General features: G+C 38.9%; 1 protein-coding gene across 1 annotated transcript; it reads right to left on the reverse strand.

Annotated features, from left to right (window-relative positions):
- Nucleotides 1-11,150: 11,150 nt before the first annotated feature.
- YIPF5 (Yip1 domain family member 5) lies at nt 11,151-18,492 on the reverse strand. Its single transcript, XM_026687888.2, has 6 exons — nt 18,410-18,492; nt 17,062-17,177; nt 15,729-15,901; nt 14,949-15,094; nt 13,388-13,569; nt 11,151-12,154 (listed from the first exon to the last, which is right to left on the reverse strand). Exons 2-6 carry the CDS (start codon nt 17,169-17,171, stop codon nt 11,992-11,994), a joined length of 774 nt encoding a protein of 257 aa, XP_026543673.1. The 5' UTR covers nt 17,172-17,177; nt 18,410-18,492; the 3' UTR covers nt 11,151-11,991.
- Between the last annotated feature and the right edge of the window lie 1,736 nt (nt 18,493-20,228).

The following is a 20,228-nucleotide window of genomic DNA, read 5'->3' on the forward strand; positions in this document are numbered from 1 at the left end:
CGTCTTTGGGGGGGAAAAGACCAAGCCCAGGGGGGGAGATGCGGCTCACCTCAACCTGGTTTGCGGCTTCCCCTTATTCCACTGCCCCTCCAAGGCAGCTTCAGCCCCTAATTGTAATAATCGGGGCTCTCCAACGAAAGAGCATGGACCATAGCCGCAGAGAGTCGTGATCTATGGTCCGTCAGTGAGGAGGCTCTGCCTTCTTCCAGATTTATTCAATTATTAAGACTCAGATTTGAAAATCCAGACAGGGTAGTAGAGAATGAAGAGAAGTTAATGGAAATGAGGCAAGGCAAGTGACCCTTGTCAGAATTCATTTGGGACTTTAGAAGGGTCACAAGCCACCTCATGGATTGGCCTGAAAGAGTGATTTTACACTATTTTTAAAAAGCCATTGATCCAGAAGTAAAGAAAGCCTGTGAAATTAGGGGAATCCCAGAGACCTTACAATCCTGGTATGTTGCATCGCTCAACTTAGATCGCAGCATCAACCCACACAGGAAGCCCCTTTCCGGCAACCCCTGACTAAGAGAATTGTGGTGAGGAGACTGCCAACCAGACCAGCCAAAACACCCACCACGGTGCTGAAATGTTATCAATGTGGCCAAGCCAGTCATAGGGCAGCAGACTGTACCACAAGCTCCGCAGTTGAAGCCTAATACAACTGTTAGAGGTCGGAAGAATCAAGGAAGACCTCCAACCAGGGGTGGGTTCACCAAACACAGCTGGGAAAGCCCCCTCTGCGCAGATGGGAGCAACGGACCACCAGACCAACACCACATCCCCGAGAACCCGACCTGTGAAGATGACCTAATGGTGAGTGATCCCATCATACCTTTTACAGTTAAGGTCAAGTTAGTGGTACCAAACAGGGGGGAGGCTGGGGAGTTAGAAGCTATCATTGATACTGGGTGTTCTAGATGTCTTATCGGACTCCTCATCGTTGAACAATTGGGCATAAAGACTAACCTGCTAAAATGCCCAATCAGATTTGAGCAAGTGGATGGAACCTTAATTGGGAGGGACTCAGCCACACACATGACAGAATTGATCAAGATGGAATTAGGGCCCCATCACGAACTCATAGGCTTCATAGTGGCCCCAAGATGTCAGAATCAATCATACTGGGACTTGTTTGGTTAGACAAATGGGCCCCAATGATCAAATGGGAGGATGGATTCAGAAAAATCCTCATTGGACCGGGCCCATTGCCCCCTCTTCCACCCACTACAAAGCCACCAGTCAGCTTGAACCCAGAGCCTGAGCCAGCATCCATGGCATCCCACCTTCTCCCAGATAACCCCCAGGTACCCGACCAATACAAAGACTTGGCTGAAGCATTCAGTGAAGAAGAGTGCAATGTCTTACCTCCCCATCGAGCCACTGATTGTGCCATAGAATTAGAGCCCGGGGCGAAATTACCAAAACCAAAGATGTATTCCATGATGCCTGCTGAAATGACCGAATTAAGGAAATACATTGACAGCAAGGTTTTTTTGAGCCTGCCAAATCTAGATTAGCTGCCCCTGTATTGTTCAAGGAGAAGAAAGATGGTGAGTTGATATTGTGTGTTGACTTTAGAGGCGTGAACACTGTATGCGTCAAAAACATGTATCCTCTCCATCTTATGAAGGATTTATTGAACCACCTGTCGAAGGGCAAAGTATTCACCAAGCTAGATCTCAGAGAAGCTTACTACCGGGTCTGCATCAAAGAGGGACATGAGTGGAAAACTGCTTTTAACTTCCCTCTGGTTAGCTTCCCATTCAAAGTCATGCCTTTCAGACTTGAGGGGGCTCCTGCAGTGTTTATGCAGCTCATCAATGAGGTGCTACACCCTCACTTTTATCAGGGGGTCCTTGTGTACCTGAGTGACATCCTTATCTTCATCAAAACCATGGAAGAACATGTTCAATTGGTCCAACAAGTTATAGAAAAACTTCTAGCTGGCAAATTATATGTGAAACTCTCAAAATGCTAATTCCACAAGGAGTCGCTGGACTACTTAGGATACCGAATATCCAACCTGGGGATTGAAATGGACCCTGGAAAGGTGAAAGTGGTGCTGGACTGGCAACCCCCCAGAACCCGAAAACAACTTCAAAGTTTCTTGGGGTTTGCCAACTTCCATAGACAATTCATTCTGTCCTTTGCTGAAGTTGCCCTCCCATTGACAGAGCTATTAAAAATGGGCACATCACCCACCAAACTGAAGCTAAGTCAACCCCTGGCTTGGACTATGGACTGTCAGAAAGCTTTCAAGGCCTTAAAATGCCTCTTCGCAGCTGAGTCCATCCTCCAGCACCCAGACGCAACCAAGCCTTTTATTGTCCAGATGGATGCAAGTGATGTAGCGGTGTCAGCTGTTTTGCTGCAAAAGGACTCTCAAGGCCGACTGCTGCCTTGCACTTATGTGTCCAAAAAACTGACAAACACAGAGCGAAGGTTTGGGAGAAAGAAGCATTCACTGTACGATGGGCTTTGTTGACTTGGAGGCATTTTCTAGAAGGGGTGCCAGAAGCCTTTGAGGTATGGACTGATCATAAGAACCTCGAGGCTCTAAAGACCTCTAGGAGATTTTTGCCCAAACAAGGCCGCTGGGCCCAATATTTCAAGCGATTCAATTTCAACATTAAATATATCCCCGGAGGGAAAAACTTACTGGCAGATGCTCTGTCCAGAAAACCTCAGTTTGACAGCCACCGAGAGGAAATAGTACAAGACTTAATTTCAGACACTCAATTGGCAGGCCAAGTGACCACTCAAGCCCAAGCCAACCGCAACCCTAAACACCTGGAAGATAAGCTGACTGCAAAATTGAAAACGGCCCTATTGACTGATCCTTGGTTCCTGGACCATCAAACTGAGTTGACAATGAATGATGGACTAGCTTGGAAAGGGACTAAGCTTTATGTACCCACAACCCTAAGACTACTGGTTCTAAAGCGTAGCCATGACTCCCGGCTGGGAGGCCACTTTGGATTCCTAAAAACTCTACATTTACTGAGAAGACAGTTCTGGTGGCCAAAAATGAAACCTGATGTCGAGGACTATGTAAAAAGTTGCTCAATTTGTGCCACAATGAAACACCGAACTGTAAAACCCCCTGGCCTCCTGCAACAAGTCGCTGAACCAACCCAACCTTGGGAAGAGATCGCAATGAACTTTATTGTTGAATTACCTAAGAGTGAAGGGAATATGATCATTTGGACTATAATTGACTTATTCTCTAAGCAGGCCCATTTTATAGCCTGCAAAGGACTTCCATCTGCGAAAAAACTTGCAAAGGTGTTCATGAAACATATCTATCATGGAGTACCTCGTAGAATAATATCAGACAGAGGGGTACAATTTACCGCAAAATTTTGGAGGGAATTTCTGAAATCCATTGGTTCCTCTCAAGGGTTATCCTCAGCTTTCCATCTTGCTTGTAATGGAGCAGCGGAGAGGGCTAACGCCATGATTGAACAATACATTAGATGCTATGTAAATTATCAACAAGAAAATTGGGCTGAGTTATTACCTTTTGCAGAGGTTGCTTACAATAATGCAGTACATAGCAGCACGGGATTGACTCCATTCCAAATCAACACTGGAATGGATTTTGTCCCAATGCCAGAGTTACCTAGACAACCTCCCTCATCCATGTCCCTAACAGAATGGATGAACTCATTAAACAAAGGATGGGAAGATACAAAAAAAGCTTTGACCGAAGCTGCAAAAAATTATAAAAAACAGGCGGATAAGCATAGATCCCTTCAACTGCCTTTTAAAGTAGGGGACAAAGTATATTTGTTGAACAAGTATCTTAGGTTGAAACTGCCCAGTAAGAAGATGGGTCCAAAATTCTTGGGTCCATTCCCAATTTCAAAGATAATCAATCTGATCACTGTCCAATTAAGTCTTCCTCGAATATGGGGGAAAATTCATCCAGTATTCCATTGTAGTTTACTAAAACCAGCTACTACATCAATGATAAGACCTCTGCCAATCGCTCCCCCTAGACCGTTAATGGTACAGGGGGAAACACATTATGAGATTCAGAAAAATTCTTGATTCTAGATTACACTGTGGCCGATTGCAATATTTGGTCTTATAGAAAGGATGGCTTGGGCTCGAGTGGTCACTTGGCCTGCCGATAGAGCTTCTGAAATTAAGGCTTGTACTATTTTCTCTTGGTGGCTGTCAAACTGAGGTTTCCTGGACAGAGCATCCACCAGTATGTTTTTCCCTCCGGGGATATATTTAATGTTAAAGTTGAATTGCTTGAAATGTTGGGCCCAGCGGACTTGTTTGGGCAATAATCTCCTAGGGGGTCTTTAGAGCCTCGAGGTTCTTATGATCAGTCCATACCTCAAAGGCCTCTGGCGCCCCTTCTAGAAAATGCCTCCAAGTCAACAAAGCCCATCATACGGCAAATGCTTCTTTCTCCCAGACTGCCCACCTTCGCTCTGTGTCTGTCACCTTTTTGGACACATAAGTGCAAGGCATCAGTTGGCCTTGAGAGTCCTTTTGCAGCAAAACAGCTGACACTGCTACATAACTTGCATCCGTTTGGACAATAAAGGGCAGTTTTCCACTTATCTCCTTCTTTGATACGGACCTTCTCTGAGATCTAGCTTGGTGAATATCTTGCCCTTTGACTTAAATAAGTCCTTCATAAGGGGGAGAGGGAACATGTTTTTAACACATATGGCGTTCATGCCTCTAAAGTCAACATTCAATATCAACTCACCATCTTTCTTCTCCTTGAACAACATGGGGGCGGCTAGTCTTGATTTGGCAGGCTGAATAAAACCTCATTCCAAATTGCTGTTGATGTATTTCCTTAATTCGGTCATTTCAGCAGGCATCATGGAATACATCTTTGGTTTTGGTAATTTCACCCCGGGCTCTAATTCTATGGTGCAATCAGTGGCTCAATGGGGAGGTAAAACATTACATTCTTCTTCACTGAATCCTTTAGCCAAATCTTTGTATTGGTCGGGTACTTGGGGGTTATCTGGGAGAAGGTGGGATGCCATGGATGCTGGCTCAGGCTCTGGGTTCAAGCTGACTGGTGGCTTTGTAGTGGGTGGAAGAGGGGGCAATGGGCCCGGTCCAATGAGGATTTTTCTGAATCCATCCTCCCATTTGATCATCGGGGCCCATTTGTCTAACCAAGCAAGTTCCAGTATGATTGATTCTGACATCCTGGGGGCCACTATGAAGTGTATGAGTTCACGATGGGGCCCTAATTCCATCTTGATCAATTCAGTCATCTGAGTGGCTGCCCCCCCATTAAGGTGCAGGCTTCCAAATGATTGACAGTCTGGTGGAATCATCTCTTCTATTCATGCTTTCTGGTCTTTTTTCAATCTCTATGGCTTCTCTGATGATTCCAGAGATGATTCCACCAGACTGTCAATCATTTGGAAGCCTGCACTCACAAACAAAAAAATCTCCACACCACAAGCCAGGCAAACACCTGGGCACAAACAGATCCCCCCTGATACCTCCAGCTCAAACATACCCCAACCAGGCACCCAGATGAAAGCTAGCTTCCTAACTAATGATAGCCATCCATTTACCCGGAGCCAAGCTGCACTAAAGGCCTCCAATAAAGTAACACAATGTTGCCAGCCAATCAAGATACAAAAAGAGCCAAAAAACAGACAGAAGATATTAGAAACACCAATCAAGCAGAACACAGCAAACTCCAAGACCAATAAACACAGACCAAGACTCCCAACCAATCAGGATGAAGAAAAAACCATTCTGGCACAGCAATAGGCTGCCCCAAATTTAAATCTGAAACCACTGTAAAAGTCTGACTCACAGATGAACACTATACAGAAGCCTGATGATGGCAGATGAGATTCTGCCGAAACGTTGCTACAACTTTAAAAGCACAACTACAATGACGTGGGAAAATACCCGAACAAAGCTGAATGCCATACATGTAAGTACCCGCGAAAACTTAAGAAAACATACATATACATATACATATACATATACATATACATATACATATACATATACATATACATATACATATACATATACATATACATATACATATACATATACATATACATATACATATACATATATATATATATATATATATATATATATATATATATATATATATATACACACACACACACACACACACACACACACACACACACACACACACACATATACATATACATATACATATATATTGCTCCAAAAAATAAAGGGAACACTTAAACAACACAATGTAACTCCAAGTCAATCACACTTCTGTGAAATCAAACTGTCCACTTAGGTAGCAACACTGATTGACAATCAATTTCACATGCTCTTGTGCAAATGGAATAGACAACAGGTGGAAAGCATAGGCAGGTAGCAAGACATCCCCAATGAAGGAGTGGTTCTGCAGGTGGTGACCACAGACCACTTCTCAGTTCCTTGCTTTCTGGCTGATGGTTTGGTCACTTTTGAATGCTGCTGGTGCTTTCACTCTAGTGGTAGCATGAGACGGAGTCTACAACCCACACAAGTGGCTCAGGTAGTGCAGCTCATCCAGGATGGCACATCAGTGTGAGCTCTGGCAAGAAGGTTTGCTGTGTCTGTCAGCATAGTGTCCAGAGCATGAAGGCGCTACCAGGAGACAGGCCAGTACATCAGGAGACATGGAAGAGGCCGTAGGAGGGCAACAACCTAGCATCAGGACCGCTACCTCCGCCTTTGTGCAAGGAGCGACAGGAGGAGCACTGCCAGAGCCCTGCAAAATGACCTCCAGCGGGCCACAAATGTGCATGTGGCTGCTCAAACGGTTCAGAAACAGACTCCATGAGGGTGGTATGAGGGCCTGATGTCCACAGGTGGGGGTTGTGCTTACAGCCCAACACCGTGCAGGACATTTGGCATTTGCCAGAGAACACCAAGATTGGCAAATTCGCCACTGGCACCCTGTGCTCTTCACAGATGAAAGCAGGTTCAAACTGAGTACATGTGACAGACGTGACAGGGTCTGGAGACGCTGTGGAGAACATTCTGCTGCCTGCAACATCCTCCAGCATGACCGGTTTGGCAGTGGGTCAGTAATGGTGTGAGGTGGCATTTCTTTAGGTGGCCACACAACCCTCCATGTGCTCGCCAGAGGTAGCCTGATTGCCATTGGGTACCGAGATGAGATCTTTAGACCCCTTGTGAGACCATATGCTGGTGCGGTTGGCCCTGGGTTCCTCCTAATGCACGACAATGCTAGACCTCATGTGGCTGGAGTGTGTCAGCAGTTCCTGCAAGACGAAGGCATTGATGCTATGGATTGGCCCACCCGTTCCCCAGACTTGAATCCAATTGAGCACATCTGGGACATCATGTCTCGCTCCATCCACCAATGCCACGTTGCACCACAGATTGTCCAGGAGTTGGGGGATGCTTTAGTCCAGGTGTGGGAGGAGATCCCTCAGGAGACTATCTGCCACCTCATGAGGAGCATGCCCAGGCGTTGTAGGGAGGTCATACAGGCGGCCACACACACTACTGGAGGCCGCACACACTACTGAGCCTCATTTTGACTTGTTTTAAGGACATTACATCAAAGTTGGATCAGCCCGTAGTGTTTTTTTCTACTTTAATTTTGAGTGTAACTCCAAATCCAGACCTCCATGGGTTGCTAAATTTGATTTCCATTGATAATTTTTGTGTGATTTTGTTGTCAGCACATTCAACTATGTAATGAACAAAATATTTAATAAGAATATTTCATTCATTCAGATCTAGGATGTCTTATTTTTGTTTCCTTTATTTTTTTGAGCAGTGTATATATCCTAAATAAGGGACTTTAAATTAGCCATTATGCAAGCTAGCCACAAAATTATTCTTTAATTCATTTGTTAAAAGTCCAAAGTTAAGGTAAAGTTGAGCTGATTAATATATCTCATAATAGCACAATATTTTAGGATGAGAAGCAGATGTGCTCAGGAAAGAATTTGAGCTTTCATATCTATTAGAACAGTTTGGAATATGATTAGTTCTTATTTGAAAAAGTAATCACTGTAATTTAGTTGCACAAACACAGAACACTGTGATCCCTGAGCAGATAATGTTCTTCATTAAAACAGAATGAATAACTTTGTACTTTGGGGCAGATATATCACAATCATCAGAATGCAATGTATTATTTTAAAATACTCTCTGCAATTATATTTAGATCAAGAATATCATCCTATACATACCTATTCAAAATTAATTCCTACTAAATTCCAGCTTAGTTGGTAGGCTTGTAGCCAAATGCCAATGAAAAGAAAAAGAAAAACTTCACCTCTTGGGAAACACAAAGATGAAAATTAATGTTTCCAAAGTAGCCCGATGCTCATGTCCTGTAAATTGGGAGGAGAATCATTTCAGAATAATTTTGATAAGTAAAGTATACATACAATACATTTCAATGGATATAAATAACTAGCACTTATAGAGCCCCAGGACTGAGATCTAATGCAACTGATCTTCCAGAAATGGGATCCTGTGTTCTTAAGGACACATGGAATTGCTATAATTGCTTATGGCATCATAATAGGCTTTTTTTTTTTTGCTTTTGAATTGTTGACTTCAAAGGGGGTTGAGTTGAATTTTGTTTCTGTTGAAGTTTGAATCAAAACATTGAATTAAATTACTCACTGTAGTCTCAGCCCTCAAACTCCAATCAGCATTTTGCTTGCTTCTCATGTTCCTATGAATTTCCCCCCGTTATGAGCAAACCTGTGTTTTGTACTCTTGTTTTATTAAGATTGTAATTGAAACTCTGAATCTCGGTACATTCCCAGAAGACTCCATAAGAACACCATAATTTCAAGAGTGGTAATCTTGGCGGGGTGCTTTCAGAGCTAAAGTGTGATGGAGAAGGCAGGATACTGCACAGCAGTTACATAGCTTTTGATGGATGGTGTCATTGGTGACAAGTACTACATGCCCCTCCTATCTGTGCAGCACCAAAGAAGGTAGAGAAGGTACAGCTTGTAGAAATTTTGTCCTTGTTGTCTTTTCAGAGGTCTTGATGCTTCCGTCCCTCGGAAATTAGTCAAAATAATAAGGAATAAATTGCCTATTTTTCTCAGATCAATTTTCCAGCTTCTCTCCCTACAACCCCGTTTTTATCTCCTACAGCTTCACAGTGCAGCTTCTTGTCACTTATCTGTTCATCCCTAATTCTGCATTATCTATGCAAAGTGACAAAGAATGCGTCCCTTCAACCAAGCAATTCACATTACCTCACAGCCTGCTTTTGACTTTTCAGCCTTCTCTTCCAGTCCTTAGTGAAGCTTCTTCAAGTTGGATGACTTTGGTTTTTGAAACAAGTATGGTTGATTCACTTCCCACTCAGAGGTGGGGCTATTTTATTTTATGTACCAGCTTCAAGGGGCACAGCCCACCTTCACAGCTTTGCACAAATTTAGAAGCAAGTTAAAAAACATATGCGCCAATCTGAAAACTTGGATGCCTGAAGAAAAAAGATCATAGTCTTTAGTTTTGTTTTGTAACGAGAACCACTCATCATTTTTTCCCCTGACCTCTAACCAATCACCCATTATTAAGACCATTTCATTTATTGAGTGATTGCTACATTTGGAAAGTTTTATTGAGCTTTCATAAAGAAATGAATCTAAATTAAGTCCATTTTACCTGCTTGACCTTATTGGTATGCTTGACATCTGAAAACTCTAAAATAGTACCCAGAGTTCTCTCTGCAGAAGCAGTGCTAATTCCTTCAGAAAAGCAGGCACTTCAATATGTTTTGATATGAAATCTAATGCTTCATACTAATTTGCCCAGACAAATTATGCTAATCCATCTATTATTTTAAATCCCATCGGAATCCTCCTTTAAAAAAATAATTGCATTGCCTATTGAACTGAAAATTATAAAGTATCCAATCTTGGAGATACGCTATATAGTTTTTGCTAGAATCCCATTTGTCTGATTATAAGGTCCTCACTGCTACATTTTTTTTTCAAAAGCAACATGATACAAAATAGAATTATCCTAGAAGATTCAGTAGGCATGCCATTTAAATCTAAAACTTTTGCCATTTTAAAAAATACACTATTAAATTCAAGCAACACTGTTATTTTTTGAAACATCTTACATTTTTAAGAGTCCCAAGGCCATTCATGAAAAGTACTGGTTCAAAAGTCTATCACAACATTGAGGGTAGATTTTATACAATTAAGTGTTGCAGAACCTCATTCTCTGTGTGAGTTCATTTTATTTAACAGATTAACAGAATCAGAAGGGATCTTGGGAGGGGGGCATCTTCTAGTCCAACCCAATGTTCAAGTGAACATACCTAACATTTTTATTTTCCCCACAACCACCCTGTGAGGCGAGCTGATCAGAGAATAACTGGGCCACAGTCATCAAGTTTGCTTTCATGCCTAAGGTAGGACTAAAATTAAGTCTCCTGGTTTCTAGCATGATGCCTTAACCACTATAACAAATATCTCTATCCTGTTGTTCTGCTATAAATGAATTCTAAGTATGTAGAGGCAATAATAAAGAGAAACCACATTATTTGCCAACATTGCCTTTATATAGCAAAGCCCAACGAAGCTGTTTCTCATGGTACAAAATATCCAACAATTGGGGCAGCAGGATAGTTCATTTGCATGTGAAATCATATCAATTAAATATCATAGGGGGAAAAATGGCAAAATCTGGAATGTAGTTTATAATACAAATATCAGAAATCTGAATGTGTAAAGAAGTCTGAATTTCTTATAAGCATTTAATAGGTAAGTCAACAACTCATGTGTGAAAACAGCGTATGAAGAGCTCTGCAGTAACTCAGGGATGGGAATGGGGGCAGTTGGAAGAACCAAAGAATGCTGTATTTGTTCACCAGCATTGCTCAATGAGATACTTTAAAAAATCTACTCTTGTAATAAGCTTGCAAAGAACATATGTTAGCCATTTCACTTTGTTATTCCCTAACATTAAAATAAGTCATTGTCACATTTTTTAATGGTGTACAAGGTTTCCATGTCAATTAAATCTTGTTTTTGTCATTATGGCTGGAATCCAAACACAATATTTCTTGATGACCATGATACTGTAGTTGTTACAGCTGCTTAAATTTAAGATGGACTGTACTACATCATAATTTAAACAATGTTGGCTCAGTGGGAATAAATCTTTATTCAAATAAATACCTAAGCAATTTTGTAGTGGACAATATTACAGTAAAGGAAATTACTAAAAGGAAAAATGTTGTAAGAACATTTTGAGAAAATTTAATCTGTGTGTTCTATACTAGACTGCAGTACTGATATTTGTCAAAGCTATTTTCTAAAACAACCTTTTGGTGAACTACTGGAATTCTCAAGTTTAGCATAAAAAGCACTCTCCCACAGGTATATAAGATGACAGAACTATTTACAAAGTACTGTATATATAAAATGAAATAAACACAATAACTTTGAGCCTGGACAGACGTTTGGATTGCAAAGAAAAAGAATTGGAGGATAATAAAAAAGCTGAAAAATTATATATGGGATCCATTTTGTGTTTGCTTTCAGATTAAATGTTATTATAAGAAATGTTCTTACTTTGCTAAGTTGATAAAATGGGAAATGTTTGTCATTTAAATTTGTTGCTGTATATTACTGTGGGAAAACATGTTAATGATTTCACTTTCTTTTGTCAATAAAAATTTCTGAACTACAAAAATTTTCAAAAATAATGTTTTGCAGGTTATAGGACTGAAGAGTTTTACATTTTAAACAGCATAATTAGCTTGTTTGAAAGCTGAAGCTTTTATAGGTCAATGTAAAAATGTATTTAAGAGTCCTATAAAAAGAAACACAAAAAGAACACTTTGTTATTGTTGCTCCAGACAATAATTCAAATATTAATCTTTAAAGACAGCAGCCCAACAGTTGATTTCTGGTCCCAGTTTAAGCATCCCAAGTAAAAGCTTTCAGTTCGGCTCATTTAAGTCCAGTAATTAAGACAGTCAGCTCAAAACACAGAAATGAGGGCGAAGACTCCATATAATAAAGCACAGGGATATGCTACTAGAAGTTGTTGTCTTTCCATTGCTAAGGCTGAAATGAAGAGCTTGGAGGCCGAAAAACTACACCATCCAATAATTCCAGCAGCAAGAATAATTCCCATCATGCCTCTGAAAACAACAATAACAGGAAAGGAATCAAGCGCTGATAGTATCACATAACTTTATATATATCAGAACAGTTTTACATTGGATACATTCCAAGTGTGTTATCCAATTATACAGGTTTTCACACATATTTTCCAAACTTTTTAACATTCCTAATTCAAATGTTTTTGTTAAGCACTACATTATTTTCTGAAATATATACGGCCAAAACTGTTGTTAACATTCCTAATTCAAATGTTCAAACGCTCCACCTAGAGATTGTTAATAAGCATACATTTTTTGCCACAGAACTAGTACTTATATAGATCTCAGTATACATGAGGAAATATATATATACCTGAATGTTGTTCAGCTTGGGGGCCGGGGGGGGGGGGGGGGGGGGGGATTAGGAGACCCGGGGGGGGGGGGGGGGGGGGGGGGGGGGGGGTGGGGGGGGGGGGGGGGGTGTAACACTTTAGAGTGTTAAATTGCATAAGTATGATCTTGTTCTGAATTTGGTAAAATCAGATAGTTTCCTTTTAATAAGCTTCAGAAATTCACCCACTTTAGAAAGTCACTCTAAATAATTTTTCCTGGCTAATGTAAAATGTTAGGGAATTGTTGCAAAGAAAAAAATAATGATAGAAGCTTGTATTGTACTTTGTGCTACAGCATTCCAGTTTCTTATTTACTTATGATTAAAATTATTTTGAAAACAAGAAAATGAGAGGGGATAGGAAACCTTGTTAATGGGAAAGGACACATCTGCAGGACCAGACTGCCCACTTCTGACTAAAAGATCCAACACAAAATATTGTGCTGAGAAATACTATTCCATAGTTTTAAACTAAAATGTCTGTGGTACTTGCATTTTGAAAGTGCTACAGTATCACATACTTTTTCACTGGCTACATTTTGTTATTTGGATTGAGAGGTAGAATTTCAAAATATGCTTTAAAATGTTTTCTTTATAAGCAAGATAACAGATTGCAAAAAAGAGTAAAAATTCAAATATTTTTTCCAGTATTATTATTTGATTAAAAAGTGTTCTTTTCCAGGCAAATAGGACCAAAAATATAAGCACTCTATAAATTTAAAAAAAAAAAAACCAGAAATCAAATTCAGTTTGAAATTATACACAGTAAAGCTTTTTTATAATTCTACATAAATTCACATTCATTTGAGTACATTTTTTATGGTGAACAATAATATACGGTATTATTAAATGGCATTGTAATGGTCTTTGGTATTACTTACTGTAAGGAAAATACAACTGCAAAGCTTGAAAGTATGATCATAGGAAGAAGACAATATCCTAAGACACTTGCAACACAACCGAATGAGACACCTGTCATACTCATAAGATTCAGGAGACAGAACATTCCTAGACACCCTATTGCACTAATTCCATATACATAGCCAAACTGAATTTTTCCAGCCTAAAAAAAAAAACAAAGGGAGAGAGGGAAAAATATATTAACATTTTGGATATATTTTAGGAAGAGATTTTGCAGAGACAAATGAAGCATACAAAATAAAATTAAGTGAGTACCAGATACTTTTTCAGTAACAATGAAGATTTTTGAAACCTTAGAAATAAGATTATCTTCATATTATTGCACATTAATGTTTCAAACTTTTTTACATTAGTTAAAAAATAGGTTTCCCACATAAAATTAATGTCACCAATCCACTGCTTTATATAATTCAACCAAGTTTAGATAGAAATACCAACAATACAAATATATGTCTAATGAACCAGTACAGCTATTTGGATCCAGAGTAGAAGAGGTATTTTGGCAGGTGCCTGGGTGTGGTTGCTGAATTTGTCAGCACCTCCTTAATAACACTGTGCCATTTCCTGTGTTTGCTCAGTGGCCACCATGATTTCAGGAAAATAATAGAGAACCACAATAAAGTACAAAAAAGTTAGTAAACCTTGTTGCTGTCTCCTGAATGCTTTTTTAATGAGGTGTGCCTTAATTAAGTGCTGATAGATGCAGTAAGTATGCCCCATCTCCTCCAAAGCTTCCTCTCGTCTTTGAATAGCTATGCATCCCTACAAGCTAGTTTTTTAAAGCAACAGATGAAGCACCACTTAAGTATTTTTAAGGAGTATCGTTCATAAAAGTAATCCCAGTGATGTATCCTTAATGCCTAAGTCTATATAAAAACACTGAATCACTTAAAAAAGAAGGAATCAAATAGAATAGATTTCTTTATTGGCCAAGTGTGGTTGGGCACACAAGGAATTTGTCTTGGTGCAGATACTTTCACTATACATAAAAGAAAAGATACATTCATCAAGTATCATAAGGTACAACACTTAATGATAGTCATAGGGTACAATAAGCAATGAAATCATACTAGGAAACAGTCAATATAAATCGTACATATACAAGCAACAAAGTTACAATCATACAGTCACAAGTGGGAGGGGATGGGTGATAAGGAGTGACGAGGGAAGGGAAAAGGAAACTGTAATTTCCTACAGCATTTTGAAAAATATATATTTTTATGAGAATTTATATATCGCCGGGCCACAGACTGGGGGTTGGGGACCCGTTTTAAATTAGTCTGAGTGTAGTAAATGGGAATATCCAGCAACAGTTCTTGTCTTTCTCACTTTGTGAATCAGGGACAAGGCTCCAAATAATGACCATAAGACTGTAATTCACATTCTTCAATAGAAATTATATTCATCCCTGTGTATCATTATAAATTACTGATATTTAAATGATTGAGTCCTGATTTTTGTTTGCTTTAAACTTGTAACTTTCAAACTGACAGGACTATATCTATAGTAATGAAATCTTACCAACAATAAAGTGGCTCCAAAGGCTAGGCAGAAGACCATAGGTCCTGCTAGATCAGTTTCATTCATAATGTTGCCATCTGCAGCTTTTAATGGATGCAGTACTGTTAAAGTCTTCTGCCAGATATGGTCAAAATTTATTCCTAGTTCTGTAGATCAAATTAAGAACACAGATTTAATGGATTAATCAAATTTAAGAGTCCTTCTCAATTATAGTTGCATCCATGTGGATTATAAAATGCAGAACATTCAAATAACAACAATTTACAACAGAAAATGATCAACCACCCAGATCAGGAAACACTACTAAACCAATTACACAAACATAAAAAGTGTATCAGAAAAAAGGCTCATAACCCAGTCTGTCCCATTCCTTCTGAAACAAGAGAGATCTTCAGGGCTTTGCAGGAGCCTTGGATAATTGAAGTGGATCCACATTTCTGTATTAAATTGGAGATCCTCTTAGATCACCAAAGGTCAGAGACCAAGTATATTACTAGCTGCATTAATCATCTTAATTTGTAAAAAGTCACCCTATCTCAATTTCTTATGGAGTTGTTTTTTTTTGTTGCTTTATTTAGTTCTCTTAAAGGATCATGCTAGCTAAAGAAATGAAGTGAAATTAAATGCCAAGAATGAAGCAAAATTAAATATTAAAAACTGCTGTTTACATTTTCATACACACATGCGCACAAACTTCATCATCAGCTATGATTACTCCTTTGTAGATTGGATCATGTATTTTGGCTGACATGGAAATTCTGCAAGGAATAAAAATCAAACCTTCTAGTAACGGAGGTTCATCCTCAAAATTGCTTCCATAGAAAGATTGTGATGAAGGTGGGGGGTATGCTGGTGCTGGATGAAGAATTTGACCAGTGTATGGCTGTTGAGGTTGCATCATCTCTGGAGGGACATATCCACCTTGCTGAGAATATTCATAGCCACTGTACTGCCTGCAGAAAAGAGAACTTAAATGTTTATCATATGAAAAACAGAATCTTTCTTTGCCACGGATGCAAGTTTAAGGCACTACAATATTAGCTAAGCCCCAAAGTACCTATTCCATAAAAAAGTCATCATTGTACACTGATTATCACATTGACACAAACTGTAAATATTCTACATAGTTCCTGAAGAAACCTTTTTATTAAATTTGTTTGCCGCCCTCTTCACCACAAGAAAATTAATGGAATATATTTATATAAACATTATTTACATAAAGAAAACATCAATGATTGCAACATATCAAAATTATTTACAGGATAATTCTGATTAAAATTACATGCATTTATTTTACCTTACTTTCTAATATGAAAAAATACAATTTCTCACTTTAAATTTGTTATAACTTTCCAACTTATCCAACATCTTTGTCAAATTATTACCAAGTAAAACTCAAATATTATAATATAGTCCTTCTTCCAAGATGATTACTTTGCTTTCCCATCTGCTGCCATATAAAATAATTGATACTAGCATATACTTCAGGTTTTATGACATATAGCTCACCATGTATCTATTGTGACATATAGGGACATTGCCAAACTTAAGGAAGAGGAGTTTTCAATGTCAGTATTTTCAGAAAACTTTCTTGCAAGTAACCAATGATGTATATTTAAAGACAAATTTTATACTGAAGAATGATTAACCCATGCAACTTCAGATTCAAATATCTGAATCAATAAACTAATGATAGGTACATTATTTGGTAAGTGTGCCACATATTAAGAAGTTCTGTAGCAGTTCATACTTGCTGTATAAAAGAATAATTCAATATGCATTAACATAACATCCGACTAGTATTAGCCTAACCAAGTTCAACAGGTTATAAGTAATCTTGGTTGAACATCAGTGAATGCTGCTGTTTGACTCAATTTTTACATTCAGCCATTTTCTGAAATTCTTCCGATCTGCATTATGAATTTATCTTAGGAGTTTCTTGTTTCCAGTAGATTGAAGTTATTTTGAGAAATGTGATCTAAATAAATAAAATCCTTTAGATATAAAAGTGGCATGATTGTCAGAAATTAAATAAAATCGAACATTCCAGCCAAATAAAAATATCAGACAATAAAATATTGGCTATTTGAAACAATTAAAAAAGTCAAATTACTTGCTATATGCTGCTCCTCCTCCAGCATCTCCTCCATATTGTTGTGCTTGATCATCAATACTGTAACTTGTCTGATAGAAATCTGTATTTAAATTATCAAATCCAGACATTGCTATCTGTAAAATAAATATTTCTGTTACTATTTTCAAAAACAATCACTCAAAGCATGGCCCTTCTATGAATATCTTCATCTATCAATCACCAAGAGTAAATTACACAATATTATGGAAAAAATGTGTTCAGTCAAACACTAAATTACTTAAGATACTTGCACTGCTGTGCATCCAGTTTTAGCTAAAAAGAGAAAAAGGACCACAACATTTTATAATATAGCATCTGATTTTCCTCAAATTGCCTATGGAAAGTACAAGTAGTTCTCAACTTACCACAACTGAGCCCAAAATTTTGGTTGCTAAGTGAGACATTTGTTAGTTTTTCCCCATTTTACTACCTTTTTTTGCCAAAGTTGTTAAGTGGAATCACTGCACTTGTAAAATTAGTAACACGGTTGTTAATGAATCTGGATTCCCCACTGACTTTGCTTGTCAGAAAGTAACAAAAGGGGATCAAATGACCCTGGGACACTGCAAAGGTCATAAATAGGAGTCTGTTGCCAAGCACCTGAGTTTTGATCATATTTCTAGGGGCATGCTGTAACGGTTGTTAAAGTGTGGAATATGTTCATAAGTCACTTTTTTCCAGTGATGTTTTAAGTTTGAATGGTCATTCAACAAACTGCGGTAAGTGAAGGACCACTTGTACCAACTCCAACGGAACCTACATTACTATATTAAGATCTATATATTTTTCAATGTATTCTATCATCTGTTAAGTGTTGGTGCCACGCAATTTGGCAGTTCGAATCCCACCAGGCTCAAGGTTGACTCAGCCTTCCATCCTTTCTTCCAAGGTGGGTAAAATGAGGACCCAGATTGTTGGGGGCAATATATTGACTCTGCAAAACCATTTAGAGAGGGCTGTAAAGCACTATAAAGCGGTATATAAGTCTAAGTGGTATTGCTATTAGAGCTTCGGGACGGCAAAGGACCCGGTGATGACGAGAAACACGGGATCCGGAGAACAGGGGGGAAAAAAAACAACGTTGGGTCTCGAGAGACCACTAGCAATATTAGGGCATTTCAGCCACGCACTCCGAAATCCCGTCCTTGCAGCCAGGAAAAAAAAAAAAAAAAGGCGAAAAGAAGCGAAGGAAGATGCTCTCTCTCTCTCTCTCTGCCTGATATACGTTTCTCTGAAGGAGCGTCAGCTCTCTTGACAAACTCCCCTCTCCCGAAGCTCCCCTTCCTCGGAAGCCACCTTTCCCGGCGAGGCAACGACTCCCCCTCACCTGCCCTCCTGGCGCCGTCGGGAGCGACCCCTTCTTCCTCCCCGCTTTATCCCGCTCTCGGGGAAGCTACGTGTCAGAGACCCAAGAGGAACCACTTCCGGGTTGCGGAAGCGAAGCGGCAGAACGCAACAGACGTTTCCTAGCGGAAGCCACTCTCTCTCTCTCCCCCCCCCCCACATCTCCATGGTCAAACTTTCCAATGGGGATGGGGATGCCAAACACGAGCGGGGGGAACTAGTTCAACATGCTTAGTGAGGGTTTCAGCCTCTTCCCTGGAACCCTGTCCTTCCTTGTAGATCCGCTTATATATATATATATATATATATATTTATATTTATAAATAATAATATAACCTCAGCTTGTATATATTATCCGAATATGTTAAGGGGGAAAGTGGATATTTTTTTATATAAATATAAACATGTATATACAAATTTATTTTATACAAATATAAATATTATTTCATATAAATATTTTATATAGCTTTGGTATAGCTTTGGTAGCTATAAGCTGTGATCTGAAGGGCAGTCAAATATGTAGAAAAGCTTTTGTTGATCTGTAGTGATCTCCCTGATTCCCCCCACCTCCAATACCCGAAATGGTAAAAGGAAGAAGAAGAAAAAGAAGACCCTGATCTTTGGAACTTGATATCTGATAGTTTTAGGCTGTGGTATACTTTTTATCTCCTGTATAATTGTGCCTGTTGCTCTCTTTCTGTGTTAAATTTCCAAACATACTACAAAGTGTTAATAGATGGCACTTGCCAGGCAGAAGGGAAGTTGGCATGCTATAAAGCAAGTTGGCAGCCTCTAGCCTCATCCTTAATTTTGACAATGTCCAATGCTTTGAAAATAGATCCACCTGCCTTGAATAGACTGAAGATCATGCAGAAAGGGAAATTACTGGAGCTGACAACACTGGGAATACCTCCCATGGCTGATGTAGTATGAATAAGAAAATGTTTTAAGGACAATTTGTGTTGAGTGCCCACAACATGTACTCAAAATTTCCAAATGTGCCCAATAGCCCTCAAAAGTGAAAATCTCCACTCTATGGCTCATTGTAAAGACTCATTGGTTTTCCACTTCACACATTGTCTTGTTACTTTGGGATTATCACTTAGTTGAGTTTATAATATTGCTTCTGATAAGATATTCAAATAAAAGCTGATGCTTTCAGTGCTTTATATTTATTACTAGAAATATAGACTAAAATAAGCTTTCTGCACGTAGAAAGAAATTATAAGGAAGCAAACAATCCAATGAGCTGGATTTTCATTCTGCTAGTATCAGTTCTGGTTATAGGTACAATTTATGGAGGTTAGAAAAGCAAACAGTAAGAAGAACAGTGGGTCAAAAGGGCACTCAAGGAAACAGAAACCTTATAAGGCTGACTGGATGTAGAATCACACTTCAACAATACTTGCATAGCAGTGGACAGGTTTTATGGGAGATAGAAGAATTATTTATCTTTTATTTATGAGTTTATGAGAGTTCCAAGACTTTAAATAAAATTTCTATAAGGCAGAGCAGGGAATTCCTTCTAGTTACTGAAACCTAACCCCTATTCTAGCAGATTATCAGAAATAACTGGAATTGTTATATAAGAACTTCAGGGGCATGTGTTACTAGATAATATATGGAACTTGAGCTTGTAGAATTTTCTGGAGTAACAAAATATAGTGGGCATTTTTTAATGTTCCCTTTATGATTCATAATGTAGAATATCCCATGAGTAATCTACTTTGCTCAGTTTTTAATACATTTTTCAATCTTCCACTGTCGGTCAGAAGATAAATTTTGGATTCAAAATTTGCATG

The sequence above is a fragment of the Notechis scutatus genome, chromosome 2 (assembly GCF_049901735.1).
Source record: "Notechis scutatus isolate UNSWTSFEM ecotype Mainland chromosome 2, rNotScu1.2, whole genome shotgun sequence".
In the NCBI taxonomy this organism is placed as follows: domain Eukaryota; kingdom Metazoa; phylum Chordata; class Lepidosauria; order Squamata; family Elapidae; genus Notechis; species Notechis scutatus.

Bases quoted from the DNA above. Each gene is read 5' to 3' on its own strand.
- YIPF5 (XM_026687888.2), bottom strand. From the start codon at position 17,171: ATGTCTGGATTTGATAATTTAAATACAGATTTCTATCAGACAAGTTAC. The intron at 15,902-17,061 runs GTAATTTGACTT...TCTTTTCTGCAG, and splicing joins GGAGGAGCAGCATATAGCAA to GCAGTACAGTGGCTATGAAT. The intron at 15,095-15,728 runs GTTTGATTTTTA...TTTGATCTACAG, and splicing joins TGAACCTCCGTTACTAGAAG to AACTAGGAATAAATTTTGAC.